The 20,814-nt window shown below is 41.9% G+C and overlaps 1 protein-coding gene across 1 annotated transcript; it reads right to left on the reverse strand.

Annotated features, from left to right (window-relative positions):
• Nucleotides 1-1,421: 1,421 nt before the first annotated feature.
• Nucleotides 1,422-20,436, reverse strand: LOC122539761 (uncharacterized). Its single transcript, XM_043674806.2, has 10 exons — nucleotides 20,375-20,436; nucleotides 14,902-14,992; nucleotides 13,877-13,997; nucleotides 10,771-10,934; nucleotides 9,004-9,054; nucleotides 8,481-8,629; nucleotides 7,160-7,355; nucleotides 5,094-5,221; nucleotides 3,688-3,862; nucleotides 1,422-1,598 (listed from the first exon to the last, which is right to left on the reverse strand). Exons 1-10 carry the CDS (start codon nucleotides 20,434-20,436, stop codon nucleotides 1,527-1,529), a joined length of 1,209 nt encoding a protein of 402 aa, XP_043530741.2. The 3' UTR covers nucleotides 1,422-1,526.
• Nucleotides 20,437-20,814: the final 378 nt, after the last annotated feature.

Below are 20,814 nucleotides of genomic sequence, written 5' to 3' on the forward strand. Positions count from 1 at the left end.
TATTATTTTATAAACCTCTATAAAAGTCCTCAACCTCCTATGATCCAATGAAAAAAGTCCCAACCTATCCAGTCTCTCCTTATAACTCAAAACACTCCATTTCCAGCAACATGCTGCTAATTTTTTTCTGAACCCACTCCCCCACTTAAAAATATCCTTCCTATAACAGGGTAACCAGAACTATACACAGTATACCAGAAGAGACTTCATCAACACCCTGGACAACCTCAACATGACATCCAGACCCCTAAACTCAAAGGACTGAGCAATGAAGACAAGTATGCTAAGTGCCTTCTTAACCACCATGTGGCACAAACTTCAAAAAATTATGTACTTGAACCCCTATGTCTCTGTTCTACAACACTACCCAAGGGCCTACTTTTAATTGTATAAGAGCTGTCCTTGTTTGTTTTACCAAAATGCAATAACTTATAGTTTAATTTGGATAAATGCATCTGCCAATCAGCCCATTGACCCAATTGATCAAGATCTCTTTATAACCTTAGATAATCATCTTCACTGTCCACTACACCACCAATTTTGGTGTCATCCACAAACTTACTAACCATGCCTTCTAATAGGATCATCTAAATAATTTTTATAAATGATAACAGAAGTGGACTCAGCATCGATCCCTGAGGAACACTTCTACTGTCAACATCCAAGCTAACATTCAACCAAGGTTACCTAAAACAGTTTAATTTATCATCTATTGTGTTCCTTGTCAAGTCCTGCTGTGTACAAAATTGCTGTTTCGTTCCTACATTATAGAACGCAACATTTTTCAAATAACACAATTTTGTTGGTTGGGAAGTACTTTGAATTGTCTGAAAGATGTATCTTCTTTCCGCTCTTGTTTGAGATTCAGTCTTGCCATGGCCTTGACATTGTTCCCATCACACACTACGAGCCATATATAACATGGACTCTGTCACACAGCACAGGCCATGCCACACTGTTCTGAACAGGTCTACGTGGTTTCTGACAATAATCAATCAATCAGAACTAGAATGGAAACTCAATCCTCATCCTGGAAAATGTGTAATATATATCTTGGGATTCAAATATATTTAAATTAAAAGATCTTTCCATTTTAACATGCATGATTGCTTCCAATCTGGAGGCTGATAACCAATGTTTCATCAAGCTTCAGTATGCTCAGCCTTGTGGTCCAGCTTATGGGCGATGGTAAAGGCCAGATTGAGACTACTATCTTCAGGAAGCACACACTTGCATTCTGCACTGCATGCTCACCAAGGTCGCCTATTCCCGACTTGGAAATACCTTGGCTGTTCCTTTGTTATCATTAGATTAAATGTTGGAATCACCTTCACAACAGCAAGTGGGGATAGGCAATGACACCAAATGGTCCTTGAATAGATTAAAAAATTAGGGCACAACAATAAATAATTCACTACAAATCATAAACAAAAATTTATTAGAAACAAATGAAAATGAGAGCGAGAGAACTAACAAGAGTTCACAGAGTCCAGATAAAAATTCAAATAAAGAACAAAAAAGAGACTTTAACCTTTCCAACACTCCAAGGTGTTAAGATATTCCAACCAGTTAGATAGCGAGGGCTTGTCCTGTGGAGGCTGAGGAAGAAATAAACAAAGTCAACTCCGGAAATCAAAGCAGGGAGAAAAAAAAATCTTAGAGGTGCTGACAAATGTTCTGGCTCTGCATGGGGAAAAACGGGTGTTGCAGCTTCTTCACCCACCTCTCTTGTGTTTCTGGTCCTGAGAGTGAGGACAGTCCTTAAGAATTACAGCTGCTGTCTGTGACACAGATACTAAGCAGCGAAGGGTGTTTAAAGAAGCAGGACCAATCCCATCCAGCTGTCCAGTCTACACAGTTGCAGAGTTGGGAAGGTAGTGTCTTCATCATTCTCCTTCAGAGACACTGATTTCAGTGTTACCCCACACCAATCTCTGGCTCACAAATAGTTAACATATGAAGCAAGGGCTGAACAGAACGTGGGACCTTCCTGGTCCATTTTGACTCCATGTTGTACCAGCAAAGGAATTCATAGAATCATCGAATCCCTACAGAGTGTGGAAATAGGCCATTTGGCCTAACAAGTCCACACTGACTCTCCGAATAGTAATCCACCCAGACCTTATCCTATTACACTGCATTTCCCCTGACAAAGGCACTAGCCTACACATTCCTGAACACTATGGGCAATTTAGGATGGCCAGTTCACCTAACTTGCACATCTTTAGACTGTTTGAGGAAACCCACACCCACGCTATCAAACGACATTCCCAAGTTTATGCTCAGTTTCGGTCTCTAGGTTCCTTGTGAGAACTTGTCTAGAAAAGCCTTTAAAGCTTGGATCAGGAAGGATCATCCAAACTCTAACCTTGGGGTGGCAGTGGCACAACCTGTTCATTCATTATTTATCCATAAAAATCTTACACCTCAGGAAGAGGGTTCCAGGAGATTTAAATGTACCTTAAACCACAATGTAGCTTGTAGCAAACGTACAATTCAGAATAACTAGTATTATGATCCCAGATGATATTACTATTGGACAAGTGAATCCCAGACCGAAATCCAGCCTGGTAGATCATTTTTGTTTTGTTTTCACTAACAAATTGGTTTCTTCCGAAACAAAGCACACAATGCTGCAGGTTTGATTTTAGTAAAATAAAAAAGGAAAAAGAAATGAAAATAAAATAGAATAGACCACACTATTTATTTGTAAAACACAGTAGAGATATAATCCCATTAATCTGAACACTCCTTTACAGATCCCTTGAAAAACACCTTTGATAATACCCAAAAGCACATCTTGTACAGTACTTACACCATTGAAAAATCTCTTTTTCTAACACTTCAATGGGCTTAAGTTAACTGTGATTCGAACTCAGTATGAAATATCCAACAGCCTTATTTTTCCTGGAGCTTTCATACATCTGAGTTTAAAACACTGTCAGCTTCAAATAATTCTTCCCAAACACTTCTGGTCTGGAACTAATTAAACACCTTCCTCTAAAGTAAACTAGTTTAATCATCTTCCTTGAGCATAAGTACTACTTTACAATTGATCTTCATCTAAGGACTTCTGCAGAACTACCCCAAAGCTGGAAATGATGGGAATGGGTGTTACCCTTAATCTCAAAAAGAAATTCTAGAATTTTCTAACAGAAATCATTGTTTACCTTATTCAATCATAAACCCTCCTAAAGTAAAACACAGTCATTAGCTCTGAAAGCTATGCCATCAAGATGTTGTTAAAGAATTCACCATGTCCACAGAATATTTACCTAGAAGTTAGTCATTACACTCCCCAGATACACACAAACCTATATGTCACCAATTCAAAATGCAAACATCCATTCAAAATAAATTACATTGAAAATATGAAATCACACACACTCTACATCATAGCATTAATAAAATAATAACCTTCATTAATCTTAGAAAATTTGTAGGTAGGAACAGACTTGTATGTGTATAGAGGGTGAAACACACTCACGAAACACTTACTTTCACCAACTCCTCTAATCATATGACTCGCACCCCTCAGAGAGACAAAACAAACATTCCTTAAGGCCACTGCAATGAAGAGCACCACTCTCTCAAGAGATTAGCTCCTGTACGAGTGAGGGAGAATATTGGTTCAACAAGCAAATCATTAATGTTTACCAAAAGTTGAATTAGCTTGTACATCCTCACCTTAATTACTGTATCAATAGGTTTATTATTTTCTTGAATGGAGCTAAGCTTGACTTCACCGTTGCCTGGGTAACCATGCTCGACGTACAATGTGCAAACAATATTTGAGGAACTGCCAGCAATCAACTGCAAGAACTTAAGTTTTCGTTCGTCCTCCAGCCAATCGATGGCATACCTAGAAACAAGCCAGAAACCTTTGCTAGGAATTCAGTGGTTAGGACAGAAGTATGGCACAAATTCATGAGTAAAATGCAAAGGTTAAAATGAATTATTTTATTCCAAAGGTTTAATTGGGAGAATCACTGTCTGTTTCATGCTGGACTTGGGGGTCTCAGTGCAATCTTCAGTGTCCCTGATTAGAAGCATGCAGAACAGAAAGAGGCCATTCGACCCATCATGCCCGTTTTGACCCTTTGAAAGAACTATCCAATTAGCACCAACCTCAGCCTCAGGTATATAGCTGGAAAGTTGAAGGGGGTAGTATACATTGAGTACAGAGTTAATGGGAAAGACAATGAAATAAATATTTTCGTTCCTGCCATGGTACATTAAGACTGCTGGAGCTCCCAATATCCTGCTCGAACTCAAGCAACATCAGTGAATCAGATACGCCGGTCTTCATCACCGTCACTGCTTATGGGAGGTTGCTCTGGGAAAACTACTTGCTATGTTGTAACAGCAACAACATTTCAATAGCAAGTCCTTGGATGCAACCAGTTTTGGGACATAGAGATTGTGAAAGGTACTTTACAAATGCAAGTTCATTAACTTAAAACTGGGATCAAGAGTCACTATTTTAATTACGAAAGCAAAATTCTACAGATACTGGAAGTCTGAAATAAAAGCAAAAAAATGCTGGAACTCTTCATCAGGTCTGGTAGAATCTGTAGAAACAGCAACCAAAAAGTTAACATTTCAGAATATGGTCTTTCTTCAGAAGGAAGGTCAACCATGGAATATTTTCGAGCATTTTTCCAGAACCAGCGCAATGTGGCTGTGTCTGGATTGTCAGAAATGGTCCGGCAAACCATTTAATTAAAGACAGTTATAGATGGAAAACAATTGCTGGCCTTACCACCAACGCTGACATCCCATGAAATAGAAAGAATAAATAAACCTCACCAAACATTTGGACAATAATGGGGAATTAACAGAGAGACAGAAAGCGGGGACACAGGCTATAGAGCGGGGAAAGATATGGAAATTAGGAGGTGCACAGATCTTATAAGGTGATGGATGAGGATTTAACATTAACGATTAAAAAGGGAATCGAGTAAACATTTGAGGGAGAAACCACCATGGCTATGGGGAAAACAGCAGTTGGAGTGGGACTAATCCAATAGCTCTGTCAAACATTAATCAGTTCATGACCTATTGATTTTTTTTTAAACACAGTCTGAACTCACCTGTTCTGCAGTTGCTGGATTTCACCCCAAAGTTCGGCTTGACTCATGTAACGTTTCCAGATTTCAGCTGTAAGGTTTGGTAGGTCAACAGTATCCATTTCACATAGGTCCAGGAAGGCACAGTTAGTCTGGGAGAAAGGAGGTGGTAAGAGCTGCTTATAGAGATTAAAATTACAGTATATTTGCCTGATCATAAACGGAAGTTTATTGGGTTTACTCATGACAAGATACCTTCAAAATATAAAGTGTAGATGTGGGCATGTGTGCCCTGACTGGTTGAGTCTAAAACCAATGGACACAATCTCGTGATAAGAGCTCAGCCATTTAAGAACTGGGATCAAGAGGAGGAGGAACTTATTTACTCAGGGAGAGGTGATTCTTTGGAATTCTCTATCTCAGAGGGCTGTGGATGTTCAATCATTGAGCATCTTCAAGACAGGAATTTTATTGTTTTCTGGAGACTAGTGACATCATGGGATCTGGAGGTGGAGCAGAAAAATGGCAGCTGTAAATAATGAGCCCTGGTCTAATTGGATGGTGCAGCAAGTTCAATGGGCTGAATGGCCTACTCTTTTCCTGTGATGCCAACCATTTATTTGAAGGTATTGCATTAAATTCTCACTTATTAAGGGAAAATCTAATTGCATATGGATTAGCTGAGCTATATGATAGTTACTGATAAAGTCATAAAGTTGTACAGCATGGAAATAGACCCTTCAGTCCAACTTGTCCATGCTGACCAGATATCCTAAATTAATCAAGTTTTATTTGCCAGCACCCGGCCCATATCCCTCTAAACACTTCCTATTCATGCACCTATCCAGATGCTTTTTAAATGTTGGAATTATACCAGCCTCCACCACTTCCTCTGGCAGCTCATTCCATACACACACCACTCTCTGCATGAAAAGGTTGCCCTTTAGGTCCCTTTTGAATCTTTCCCCTCTCACCCTAAACCTATGCCCTGTAATTTTGGATTTCCCTACCCTGAGAAAGGACCTTGGCTGTTCCCCTTATTCATGCCCCTCTAAGTTTTATAAACCTCTACAAGGTCACCCTCCACCTTTGACACTCCACAGAAAATAGTCCCAGCCTATTCAGCGTTTACCTGTAGCTCAAACCTTCAAAACCCAGCAACGTCTGGTAAATTGTTTTCCACACCCTTTCAAATTTAAAAACACAGGTCAACTGTGGGAAAAGCTCAAGATGGTCCAAGCCAACCTCTTTTATCAAAATTAGAGTGAGACACTGCTCTGGCCCTGATTCACGTTACACTGAACTGTTCTAACTGATAGAGAAAAAAATGCTTCGTTTGATGAATGGATTAGGAACCAAGCATCCGAGATTTAAAATCATTGTGTGGTTTTCTGCCAGCATGCAGTTGGGATCAGCATCATTTTGCTTAAAAGTTGCTGGAAGCTTCATTAATTATTTTAAAAGGGAGTTAATTTACAGAGGTATTTGAGAATGAGATTACAAGCAAACGGGATTTGGGAATAAACACACCTTTTATTCTATTAATTTACAGGATGTGGGTGCCGCTGGCTGGGCCAGCATTTGTTGCCCATCCCTAGTTGCCATAGCAATGGTGGTAATAAGTTGTTCTTTCAAAGAGGCAGAAGCACTATCAGAAGCAATACCACCATTTGTACAAGGCAGTCTCTCCCTCAGAAAAAAGATTTGTCTGGCCTGTCTCTATACTAGACTGGCTCAGAGAAGGGAGGGAAGGAGTGCTCCCTCCAGGTTACAGAATCTGTTAGAGCCACATAATGCAATCAAATCCTAACTCACATCAAGGGCTTGAGAGGGACAGAAGGGAAATGAAAGGAGGCGAGGGAGGAAGTCAACCCACATTCTCAGTGTTGGGCTCAGAAATAATGACAGCACCAGATCAGAGAGCTGAGTGAAGCAGAAGGATTGGAAATGTAAACTGGAGCTGACACCCCCACCCCTCTCCTTTCCTCATTCCTATCCAAGACCTCAATGAAGTTTAAGGTAGCAGCACACACACAGCTAGTTTAACAAAACGAGGAGGAAAAGGCCAAAGCAATGAATAATCTGCTCACCTCAAGCTTAACTCTCCTGTCCGTAGTCCAGGTTACTGTCAGCACAAGAGGGGAGAGTTGGGTCTTTGGAATCAACACTTGAGGATCAAATTGCAGCATTATTTGGTTTTCAGCGACTGAAAGGACTTTCATACCAGACTGCTTTCTGACAGTCTCATAGAACCGTGACAGTGTGTGAAAATCACAGGGGCGCACACTTGAAAATTAAAGACAAAAACATAGCAGGATGAGTTGTGAGAGAAATAGTTACAGCCGAATGGTCTGAAATTGTCAATCTCAATTGGATCTAATGAATTATGAATTCCAAGTATGGAGATCTGTTGAAACCTCCTTGACTCTGTACTGTTAATCCTACCTCACTGAAACAATGGTAACTCACTGACAACCCAACTGTAACTCAACCTTTTCCAAAATCAGTTAGAGGTGGTGTTACAATAGAATATCAGTCATGATCATTTGGAGGAGCAGGTGTCAAAGGGTTGAATGGTCTACTGTTGCTCTTTGTGTTTCTATGTATACAGTGACATCACCAATCATGATCAGAATGTGAAATTATCCTACCAGTCACACCTAGAGACCCTACTGCTTTAAGTGACTAAGATTGATGTTATGGGTATAATTTATTTAATTGAGGTCCTTTTACTGCATTTTGTTGCAAAAGTAACCTTGCTTTGGTGTTTTAGTGACGATTCCTATTTGTTATATTTTGAGTTGAAGAGTTTTTTTTGCTGTGAAGCAGAATACCTTCTGTAAATTGTGCTTGATACATTATCTCCAACTTATCGGGAACCCACAGACAATTAAAATCCACTTTGCAGAAACATATCAGTGTCAGAAACCACCTCACTGCTGGGATTCTCTATAAACCTATCTGCACTTGTTGAGTGAGATACACCTCCCACAGAACTAGTACTTGCACTATAACCAATTATATCAGCACCAATCAATAATACAGACCCTGAATTTCTACAACACTGTTCACAGGCATCGCTTTTTGTAATGTGACCTCTACTATATTGTAGGAAGTAAAGCTGTCAATTTGCATGCAGCAAACTCTTACAAACAGCAATGCGATGATGACTAAATAACATGTGATTGATGGAGAATTATTGGCAACAGGGTTAAACCCCCTGCGCTTCTTTGAAATACCATCATGCTATCTTTCATGTAAACCTGACGAGGCAGACTGCCTCATTTCAATATCTCATCTGAAAGATGGCACTGCCAAAAGTGCAGCACTCAATTGGTTTTGCACTGGAGTATCAGCCATAATTTTGTGCAAAATCCCTACCATTGGAATAATGTATGTAATGTTTCTCACCCCTCATTGTAAGCTCCTTCCTTAGCCAAGAGTTGAATTGCTTGTTCTGCCTGTTGGATTGAAGTGTGACACCTACTTATGCACGAAGAACACTCCTCGATTGCCTGTTGGATTTTAATTTTCTCTTCTGCCAAAGTGAGTTTTCGTTCCTGGACATAAAATAAGAAGGTGAGTTTGAAGATTGGCAACAACGTCACTTGTTCCAATTACAAACACCGGGGCTTGAACGCCATTCTGACTTCTCAGTTTGTTATAACTCCTAATAACTCTCAGCAGAACTGACAGAGACTGAGACGAAGGCTTGGAGCACATGCCTAGCAGTTACAGTTAACAGACTAACAATCCAGAGGCTGCGAGTTCAAATCTCATCATAAAGCAAATTTAATTCAATAAATTTGATCATTTCTGCACTGACACCAAGTAATTTTAGGAAAAGAATACCAGAGTGTCCTAATCACCCAAATGCCTTTCAGGGAACACGTATAAATTATATAAGACTGCTACTAATTTTCCACAAACATACCTCCTGAAGTTGCAATTTCCTCTGTTGAAGAGCCTCTTCCAACTGCTGCTTCTGTTTCAGGAAGGATAACAACAATGAATTAGCAATCTCTGTTGAGCTGCTCAGATTACACAATGCATTGCACATTGTTACACCACATGATAGACAAGTGGAACCAAATCAGCATTTCTACCTCTGCATTTGCAACACAGTAAAGTTAAAACTTTCAAAAACTCCTAAAAGTGACCTCAATAGTTCCTAAGTAGATTTCTGATTGGAAAACTTAATGCCAGATTTTGCAAATAATCAAGTCTCCACACTGGGTGTAGTTTAAACAGAAGATTTATCAATTTATTAACAATACAATAACTTCAGCAGAACAAAAATTCAACAAAATAATCTAAGTGGTCTACGCTTTATGCTCCATTCACACAAAAGACAGACAAACGCAGTGACCGGATTAATAAAAAAAAATTGAACTGGCCAGACTATTTAAGAGGTTTTCATGATGCATTATTTCACAGGCATAGATGATTGACTTCTTCAGAAAGTCAGCTAAGAAACAATCAGGGTCAACTTACAGTTCACTCACATAAAGACTCATATTTATAACTTGGTTTTCTTACCTCTGAGCATTGGCAGGGTGCTTTCAAATCTTCACGCTGTAGTATGTCAGTGTTTCTATTACAGAAAACACAGACGAAAATCCAATTCCAACTCTGACTACTGCATGAGACACTGACTGCCTCTTCCGTGAGGTCCCAGTTACTTTTCAGCATCTGCCAACTGCTTGACTAGTAGGTCTATTCAAAACTTGCTGGAACCAATTCTTGGGCACTGACATGGTGAATGGCACACTTCTGCTCAGTTTAAACACAATGACCATGTCTACAGAACCTTTTCATCAGGAACCAGTCATATGACTGGGATGTGAGCTTGTGGTTCTGGGAATCTGATTTCAAACTGGAAACAGACAGCCAGACACCTTCCCACAGGAAGGTCACTCCGGCACTGGCTGACCTAAACTGCCTTGAAACTCCAGAACTAACTTCCTAAAGCTCTTCAGTCACCCAACCAAATTTCTCCTTGCGCAGCTCAATGTCAAATTACGTCTGATCATGCTCCTGTGAAGTGACTACTTTAAAAGATATTCATAGAGAATCTCAACAAGGGAGGGTAGCTCCTAACATTGATATATTTCTGCAAAGTGAGTATCGAGGTGCCACATGGTAAATTGGAGATGGGGCAGGATAGTCAGCACAATTTCCAAGACAATCTTTTGGAACGACAAGTTGTTACAGTTGTAGCGATATGTTTAGGACAGCTATCCTGACACCATCACTCCATGACCACAGGATGTTTCAAACTATTTTACAGCCAATGAAGTGATTTTGAAATGCAGTCACAGTCGCAAAGTAGAAAAATGGGACAGTCACTTCGCACCCAGCAAGATCCCAGAAATTGCATGATCGGAACTCTCTTTTTTGAAAAGTGATATTGCTCGAGTGATTAATATTGGTGGAGACACCAGGGAAAACTCTCTTATTTTCTATAAAATTGCTCCATTGGGTTAGTTATGTCAACCTACATGGCTAAAAGGGCTTCATTTTGAAATTTAACTTGAACTAGGTCTGGTGGTGCAGCACTGTCATCAGTGAGATCCAGGTCCTGGGCGTGTCAGCCTAGATTCAGTGCTCGACTCTCTGGACTGACCTCCTGACTCATCAACTACCCACAGCCAACATTAAAAACCCCTAGATCTGTTCCTGTAAAACAATCTCTGATTACCTTTGCTTCATACAACTTCATGGCTTCCCTCAGAGCTTGCTGCTTTGCCTCTAGCGCCTGGAATTTCCACAAGATGGTCGAGATGTTTTGCAGCTCTTCATCCTGCACTCGACATTCTGCTTTCAAGCTCTTCCACTTTTGCCTCATTTCATTCAGTTTCTTCTCTGTTTAAAGAAACAAACTCTCAAACATAAATATTTCAACTTCCGCTTACCCACTATCCCAAATATCATGCCAATTCAACGGATCAACATTCTTCTGATAACTTGCACAGCCTCTCATTCAACTTCAGGCAGTAAAATGCCACCCCAGGGAACCTTACAGCAGCATTATTACAAAAGATCTTACATAAGGTGATTAACAGCTTGGTCAAAGAGATTGGTTTTAAGCAGCATCTCATAAGAACAGTGAGAGATAGAGAGGTTCAAGGAGGCAATTCCAGGTTTAGAGCCCAGGCAGCTGAAGTCACAACCCACAACAAAGGGCCAAAGGAAATCAGGAGACCTCAAGAGTCTGTTGGAAATTGGGGTCCCTTTAAAACCGAATTTTCTTCACATTTACTGTATAGCATGAGATTTCATTTAATAGTTATTACAGCAGTAACTAACTTTCCAAACTTCTACAACATGAAGGCAAATGGAAAGGTGTCAAGAATTACTAGGGTCATGGTGCGCCATTGAATTAGTGCCGTATGTACCCTCTGATCAATGCATTGTTCGGGGAAATAAAACAAATTTGTTCTCACAAAGAATGGTGAACTAACCCTTGGATGAGGGAGGGCAAGGGGGCAACAGTCATCCTGGCATCTTGACTAGCTGCCCATGGTCATTGGCGGAGAGGTGATTAAACCAGCAGTGATTACCAGCTCCCAAAATAAGGTATATTAATGGGAGAGTGAGAGGGACAGCGAGAGGGAGCAGGAGTTCCCTACATTGCCCATGGGAAGAACGAAGACCATTGCCACCAGAGATTGCACAGCGTAAGGGTTACACACCTCCCCACTTCAAATCCACCACCACTGCTCCCCCATTCTACAGAATGGCTTCAGAATCTTTCTCAATGTTACAGCTCATATATTGCCCCACTTTATCTTATTTACAATTACATTATATCTAAGCTTTACTTCATAACAAACTCAGTAACCTATGTGAAAATTGCTTACAAATGATTGACTACCTGTATTAGATAGCTGTGACCATGAAAATCAGCATGTTTAGAGCCAGAAAAATGCTGAAATCCGAGGGTTCTAAAACTGTAGGGGGGCAGACTGAAGGACGTGCAGGCAAGACCATGGAGGGATTTGAACACAAGGGTAAAAATTTTAAAATGGTCAATCTGAGCTTTTCATCGTCAGTTTTTAATCCCATCATCTCTAACATTGGCCATATCCCTTTCCATTTTACAGGTGTTGCTATGTTCTGGTCACAGCAGGCTCTATTTTACCAATGATTGCCATCAATGTAACTCCAACCTCCACCATTTGCTTCCAACTCCATACTGAGGGTCTGCCCGTACTTTCTTTCACTCATCCCAACAACTTGGGACTTAAGAACTTGTTTGTGCTCATCCATCCCATCTTTGCTTTCTCCCTCAGACCCAGAGCAGCACTGAGCTACAACCACCAATTTCTCGCTCTGTGCTGACCCGCCATCGCTGTGACAACAATGAACGTAAAGTTCTCAGCTGGAACATAGAATTGCCGTCCAGTATTGTCCAGGCTCTTTCAGTTTCATGGATTACTTTAAAATCGACTTTCTGACCATGCCCTTTTTAAAATCTTCCTATGTCTCACTCAGTGTCCATTCTCCCTCCAACTGCTTTGGGTTATTTCGCTGACATAAAAAGCCTAAAGCAACCAAAATACAAAATTACATTTCACTAAGAGTTGTTAAAAAATGAAGCAGAATCTTAAACTATCTTCACCAACCTCCCAAAGAAATTCACAAAGGCTCACTCTGTGAATAAGCAAATTCAATAAAAGCATCTATTAAGAAAACTACCGAGAGACTGACTCAAGCAATTTTTTTTGTTCATGGGATGATGGCATAACATAGCACCCCTAATTGCTGATTGTTAGGACAGCTTTATATTTCAGATTTTCAGCCTCTCATGCAAAAATGATAGGGACACTATCTGAGTAGGGAGACTAGGCTTCAAGACTCACTTGCTCCACACATGTGTCATACGACATCTGAACAGGCTGATTAAAAAAAGTGTTTCCATTCCAGATTTTTACTGCATTTAAATTTCATCACATCATGGTGGGATTCAAACTCAGGTGCCGAGAACATGAATCTGGGGTTCTGGATGACTAACCCAGTGATATGCCACAGCCTCAGTAAAGTTCAAAATACAGGTAGTCAGTGTGGTGAACTGCCAAGTTTTACCTGGTGTCAGTGACATAGGAGTTGCTGGAAATGAAAGTGAGCCGAACGCTGTACTGGGAGCAGGAAAGAGAATTTCCTACTGACTGAAGAGCAGTACACCCTACTGCTGGTCAGTGAACAAAGACACATGGCTGCACGTTGGCTGGCCCAGCTGTTACCAATCTATTAAACATTACTTATAAAGCAACAATAATTCGCAATTATATAACACCTTCATCCTAAACATCCCAAAGTACTTTACAGGAATGCCATTAGCAAAATAAACCTGACTTAGAAAATGAGGTAGCATTAGGATAGGTGACAAAAAAACCTGGTGAAAGAAGATAGTTTTAAAGGCTGTTGTAAAGGAGGAAACTGAGGTTGAAGGCAACATGATGAAAACTGGGAGAATTGCAAGCAGCAAGAATTGGAGGAGCCAGGGGTCTTTGAAGTTGTAGTACTGGAGGTTATAGAACTAGAGAGCAGCAAGATCATGGAGAGATGTGAATATAAAGAAGAGAATTTTACTTAAGTTAGGGAAAAAATTTGCTTTTTTGGCCATAAGTCTATGCCAAGCTCACATACAACTTATAGGAACTTTTCCCCTCCAGCAGTGAACGTTCAGATAATGGCGGCCCCACAAAATCTCCAGTAGAACTACATTTCAGACCCAAAAGGTGGCATCACTACATTTTAACTGGACAGCCTTTCTCTGGCTATTCCCAATCATGGTGACTCACGGATATCTTGCTGCTGGTTACTTTCTTTAATTTCCTTGGCATCATTAGTTTTCACCATGTCCAGGAACAAAGCACAAGTTTTCAGCTGCCGAAACATCATCTTCTGGTTCCTCCGGAAACCCTGAAACAGTAAAAAAAAAAAGTCCCTGTATTGTAAATACAATCTCTAACAAATTATAAAGTGTAACGCAGCATGAAGAACCTCAGTCAGTACAGTAGCTTTATATCTAATGATTTGCCTACAGACAAAGATCTCAAAATGTTTCAAATATAATAAACAACTGCAATAAATGGCTGCAAGTGGATAAATATCAGTCAATTTTACATGGCGAGCCTTTGAAAACTACAATGACATGATGAGTCAATCAATGAACAATTCTGCTGGCACTGGTTAGAGAAAAATGCTGTCCCAGAGTTTGGATAAACTCAATGGTCTTCTTCAAATACTGCCAAGGATCTTGACTCTCATCTATGTCGTTGTTACCTCTAGAATAGACTATTTCAATGTATTGCTGACTAGTTTCTCACATTCGACCTTCTAAAAAGCAGAGGTGATCCAAATCTCTGCTGTCATGCCCTTGTGTGCACCAGTCCCTATTCACCCAAAAACCATTGTGCTTGCTGAACAACACTGACTCCTGGTTGAACAACGTCGAGTTTAAAATTCTTATCTTCATTTTCCATTTCCTCAATGTGACACTTACTCTCTCTGTAATCGCCTCGAAGCCCAAAAAACCTCGGGAATAACTGCACTTTTTAATTCTTCTTGGTGGACCATCCTACAGTATCAGCACTCTCTACCCCACTTCAGCTGATTTGCCCCGATGCTCTGGAACTCTCTTAATAAACCCTCCTTCTTGCTAGAAGGCCTCTGTCTCTGCCCAAGTTTTGTCATCTTTCCTGATACCTTCTTACGTGGCTTGTCTTTTGACGCTAGTCTTATTTTCTACTCTCCCTTCAACCTGACCCTTGGACTTAGCATTCACACGAATGCAAATAAAAGACACAATTAATTTGCAACTCACAATCGCATGCTGAACGACTGCAGCACCCTCCTCTGATAAAGATTCATTATCGGCATGGATTCTTCTCACAGCCTCTGCTTCCTTAAGGAGACTACAATGGAAGAAAAAGTTAAGTTATTTTCCCCATAGTGGCTGGTCAGAGACCATAAAACGTCATACTTTAGACGGACCTCCTTTACAAGACATTCCCCATAAATACAAACCAGGAGATAAAGCAATGGTGAAAGTGAGGACTGCAGCTGCTGGAGATCAGAGCTGAAAATGTGTTGCTGGAAAAGCGCAGCAGGTCAGGCAGCATACAAGGAGCAGGAGAATCAACGTTTCGGGCATGAGCCCTTCTTCAGGAATGAGGAGAGTGTGCCAAGCAGGCTAAGATAAAAGGTAGGGAGGAGGGACTTGGGGGAGGGACGTTGGAAATGTGATAGGTGGAAGGAGGTTAAGGTGAGGGTGATAGGCCGGAGTGGGGGTGGGCACGGAGAGGTCAGGAAGAAGATTGCAGGTCAGGAAGGTGGTGCTGAGTTCGAGGGTTGGGACTGAGACAAGGTGGGGGGAGAGGAAATGAGGAAACTGGAGAAATCGGAGTTCAACCCTTGTGGTTAGAGGGTTCCTAGGCGGAAGATGAGGCGCTCTTCCTCCAGTCGTCGTGTTGCTATGGTCTGGCGATGGAGGAGTCCAAGGATCTGCATGTCCTTGGTGGAGTGGGAGGGGGAGTTGAAGTGTTGAGCCACGGGGTGTTGGGTTGGTTGGTCCGGGTGTCCCAGAGGTGTTCTCTGAAACGTTCCGCAAGTAGACGGCCTGCCTCCCCAATATAGAGGCGGCCACATCTGATGCAATAAATGATGTGTGGAGATGCAGGTGAATTTGTGGTGGATATGGAAGGATCCCTTGGGGCCTTGGAGGGAAGTAAGGGGGGAGGTGTGGGCGCAAGTTTTGCATTTCTTGCGGTTGCAGGGGAAGGTGCCGGGAGTGGAGGTTGGGTTGGTGGGGGGTGTGGACCTCACGAGGGAGTCACGAGGGAGTGGTCTTTTCGGAACGCTGATTGGGGAGGGGAGGGGAGGGAAATATATCCCTGGTGGTGGGGTCCGTTTGGAGGTGGCGGAAATGACGACGGATGCTTTGATGTATATGGAGGTTGGTGGGGTGGTAGGTGACCAGTGGGGTTCTGTCCTGGTGGCGATTGGAGGGGCGGGGCTCAAGGGCGGAGGAACGGGAAGTGGAGGAGATGCGGTGGAGAGCATCATCGATCACGTCTGGGGGGAAATTGTGGTCTTTGAAGAAGGACGCCATCTGGGTTGTTTGGTATTGGAACTGGTCCTCCTGGTACCTTACCAGCCAATTGTGACTGACGCTGTCAGATTGGCTGCTATAAACGAGCACAACAGTCAACAGTGATTCACTTGGGAAGCAGCTCTGTCATTCTCTACTTCCATGCCCACACCTCTTAATATTAATTTTAATTCGCTTCTAAAATGTCTCAAACTTCATTTATTTCCCTCAGTAATTTGTCAATCTGATAAACACCCCTGTGAAGCAGACAGGGCCATATCTTAAATGCAACAAAGACTACGTCTCAGTTAATAGCACAATTGCCTAAGTCAAAAGGTTATGTCTTTAAGCCCTATTCTAGAGGCTTGCGCGCAGATTGAGGCCGAGACTGCATAGCACTATGAAAAAGTATTGCACCACTGAGGGGGCCATCTTTCAGATAAAACATTTAATTCAGGCTCTCAAGCTCAGTGGATGCAAAGAATCTCACACCATTATTCTGAACAGCAGCAAGATTGTCCAGGTTAATATTCATCTCGCAACCAACATTAAATGTTTCTCTCTCTTTCAGGGTTCCATCTCCAGCTATCAGTTACTCCTCCCCACCGCATCTTCAGCATATATGCCAAACTTTTTTGAGCTACAATCAGTCCTGAACAAAGATGACTGGACTGGAAAAGTTAACTCTGTTTTCTTTCCACAGATGCTGCCTGACCTGCATTATGAGTATTTTCCAACTGTCTTTTGACAGAGCTTCTGTGGGTAAATGCTTTGAAAGATAAATTTTCTCTTTATTCATTCATCAATGCTTGTTGTTGCTAACTGAATTAGTATTTATTGCCCATCCCCAATTGCTCTTGAAAAGTTGCAGTCAGTTGTGAAGATGTGTTTACAGCGCTGTTTGGGAGGGAGTTCCAGGTTTTTGACCCAGCGACAATAAAGGAACAGTGACGTGCTTCCAAGTTATGATCATTATGAACTAAGCCAGACTACTCAAACCATTCTTAAGCAGGCAGCTCAGACCATAACTTTCCAATTTGTTTTGGTAAGTATACAGTGAGAATTACCCGGAATATATTAGCTTGGTTGACTATTAGATTTTAAAAATTGTGTAATTTTGTGAATAAATGTTTCTATGAAACACAAAGAAAATACAGAACTCAGCCTATCCAACTAGGCCTAATTATGCTGTTCAGAATATACACAACAGTCCCAATAAGCAAATTCCCTTTAAAAACCAGTACAAATGGAACACATGCTTACAGGTTGAAGTTGAAGGGTAGAAACGAGAGAGAGTGAGTTTCCACACAGCTCCCTGTTGAACTTCCGACCAGTTCAAGACTGAACTAAAACTGCTCAGCTCAGTTAGCTGGAGAGCTGACCACTCAGTTTTCTTTATAAAGGTCACTTCTAAAACATGACCACTTAGGCCTGAAGTCTCATCTGTTTACATATAAACAAAAGGCGTCTCAAAATGCTTTTCATCTCTGTACCAAACCAGACTGATTGGAGCCTGCCCCAGTTCATTACCCCTCTGACAAAAATCAAGGACAGAGTATCCTTTAGCCAAGGAAGAGTTTTTAGTTTAAAAAAAGGACCAGATTTGTGACAGGATAGTGCATCCCTTTAGAAGGGAGGTGGTGGTGTTCCTATGTGCCTGCTGCACCTTTCCAGTGGAGGTGTGGTGTAAAATTATGTCCCAATACATGTGTGAATCATAATGTAACACATGTATTGGGCCAAGCAGTGGAATGTGGTGAAAGGGTTAAAATTGTGTCCCAATACATGTGTGAATCTAACCGAAAATGGAAGGTGTCGCTTAGTCCCGTGTGAATCTTATTACACACCTTCCCGTGTGAATCTTCTTATCTGTATGTGACCAGAATGGAATGTGTTTTTCAGCCTTGCTCTGCTGTTCACATGAATGTTTAGATCTCGAAAAGAGTATATCAGCTGGAAAAGTCTCCAGTTCGGTAGAGTCTGCTCCGGGGTTGCGTTTAACCGCCGAGCGTGGGTTGTTGGCAACCACTCTACGAGAACTGACGGCTCCCAGTTCCCGTAACACGTAGAGTGAGTATAAACCAGACCCGTTGTAAGTACGAGACCTGGTTGTGGCGACGCTGCGGGGAATAAAACACTTATATTCTAGCAGACTCGCCTCTTGGCTGTTTGTTCTGTGTCAGACTACTTTCCTGCGAGCCTGGTCCTTGACCTTGAGAATTTTTTAAAACAGGAGGTCAATGTTTGGAAGGAGCTTTGTATGAGTTACTGCAGTGGGGCATCTTGTAGATGCTACACATTGCTGCCAGTGATGGAGGAAATAAATAATCGAAGATAGCGGATTGGGTGCTGACATACAAGTTGTTGTGCTGGGCAGCAAGGTGGCTCAGCGGTTACCACTGCTGCCTCACGGCACCAGGGACCCGGGTTCAATTCCAGCCCCTGTCTGTGTGAAGTTTGCACATTCTCTCTGTGTCTGCATGCGACACTGAGTAAGATGACCAGCCACGATCATATTGAATGGCGAAGCAGGCTGGAAGGGCAACTCCCACTCCTACTGCTTTCTTGAAAAGTTGCAGTCAGTTGTGAAGATGTGTTTACAGTGCTGTTAGGGAGGGAGTTCCAGGTTTCCTCCCACAATCAGGGGTAAGTGTAGAGTAATAGGGTAGGGGAATGGGTCTGGGTGGGTTATTCTTCAGAGGTTCAGTGTGGACCTGTTGAACCGAATGGCCTGATTCCACACTTTAGGGATTCTATGATCTTACCTACCAAGAGCACAACTCAGTTGAGCTCAACACTTTATTTTTTAAATAACTTCTAAATGGTCCCAGAAGTGGAAACATGCTGACAAGCCAATTACAACATGCTCTGGCAAATTCAATCCAGATCAAAACAAATTTCCTGATCTAGATGAAAGCGAATAGAGCTCTATCAATGTGCATTTCCAACCCAGAACATTCATTTCAGCTTCATTATCTGAATCATTAGAACAAAATATAATTCAAAATTAACCAGCAATTTGCTCTTTTGAAATCTACCACATTTGACAGCTTAAACACAGGAACAATTTTCCTGATGACTGGGGAGTCCAGCACCAGTTGAAGTATACACAGACTGAGTTGAAAAGAGATACAGGTACTGAGATGAGGGTAAATTTCTTCACCCAGAGAGTGGTGAGCCGGTGGAATTTGCTGCCACTGGAAGTGGTTTAGGCTAACACGTTTAATGCTTTCAAGCAGGAATTAAATACAGTTCTTAGGGCTAAAGGGATCAAAGAGTATGGGGGAAGAAATCAAGAACAGGACACTGAGTAAGATGACCAGCCATCATATTGAATGGCAAAATAGGCTGGAAAGGCCAATTGCCCTGCTCCTACTCAAATTTAAGTATTCCCTGAAAGACTTAATGTTGATTTCTGTTCACAGGGAAACAATGCCAAAAGACAGCTTTGAAATGGGCAAAGAATCTACAATGGTTATTTTATTTTCCTTTCAAACATAAGAAATTGCCAAAATAGAAGGTTGTGTGCACAGCCCAGGCTATCACAACAGCCAGCCTTCCATCCATGGAGTCCATTTACACATCTTGGTGTTGTGGAAAGGTTGTCAACATCATCAAAGACCCATTGCACCCCAGTTATGCTTTCCTACAACCTCTTCCGTCAGGCAGCAGATACAGAAGCTTGAACAGGCACCAACAGGTTCAAACACAGCTTCTTCCCAGCCCTTAATAGACTGATGAATGGTCTCTCCAACTTCAAATTATGCTGATCTTGATCTTGTTCATCTTCATCTTGTCTAGCACACGTCCTGTGTGGTGTAACCTATATGCCTCAGTTTTTTCTTCACTCGAAGATCTGTATGTCCTTGCTTCCTATGGTCTGCCTGCACTGCTCGCAAACAAAGCTTTTCACTGCACTTAGAAACAATAAGTAAATAAATAAATCAAAACAAATCAAAATTGCGAAGGACATGCTCCTGACATGGAAGGAACAGTTTCCCGAGCCCTGAACGACAGCAGGACGGGGCGGGGAACCCTGACTCGAACCAGAAGCTGCCAGCGCTGAGAGGGATGCGCGAGCTCCCACGCGGATACAATGTGGATACAAAGTGGATACAGTAACAGGGCGATGTATCCGAGCGGGAGCTGCCGCGGGCTGTGTCCCTCTCCCCGGGGAGGAGGCTCCGGTGCACCGGACCGTACTTACTCTCTCGCCTTATCCACCAACGTTTCACCTCCATCCCTCTCGGCCATTTCAAACTGGAGCATCACACCAACACCGTCTGCTATTGGCTGTCACAGAGCTCGGCGTCATTTTAAAGGCGCGGTTAGGCCAGGCTCTTAAAGGCGCGATGGCCCCCAGCGGTAAGTCGACTAAATTCAACACAAAAACAAATACTGCATCCCCCGTTTCACAGAGCGCTTTCCGGCTGAGAAGGTGCTGTTGGTTACTGCCTCCGAATAAATGCTGAAATTTTCATCAGAGAAGGACAACATCAGCATAAAGTGGCCCTTCAGCCCATCATGTCTGTACTGGTCACCCATGTACCAGCAGACTACGATATAGTCTCAGTTTCCAGCACTTGACCCATTCCCAAGTGACACTGCAAGTATTCGTCTAAATAATTTGCAAATGTTGTGAGGGTT

This window comes from Chiloscyllium plagiosum, unplaced genomic scaffold (assembly GCF_037043375.1).
Source record: "Chiloscyllium plagiosum isolate Xiang-an unplaced genomic scaffold, Cpla_swu_hap1 HiC_scaffold_32, whole genome shotgun sequence".
Classification (NCBI taxonomy): domain Eukaryota; kingdom Metazoa; phylum Chordata; class Chondrichthyes; order Orectolobiformes; family Hemiscylliidae; genus Chiloscyllium; species Chiloscyllium plagiosum.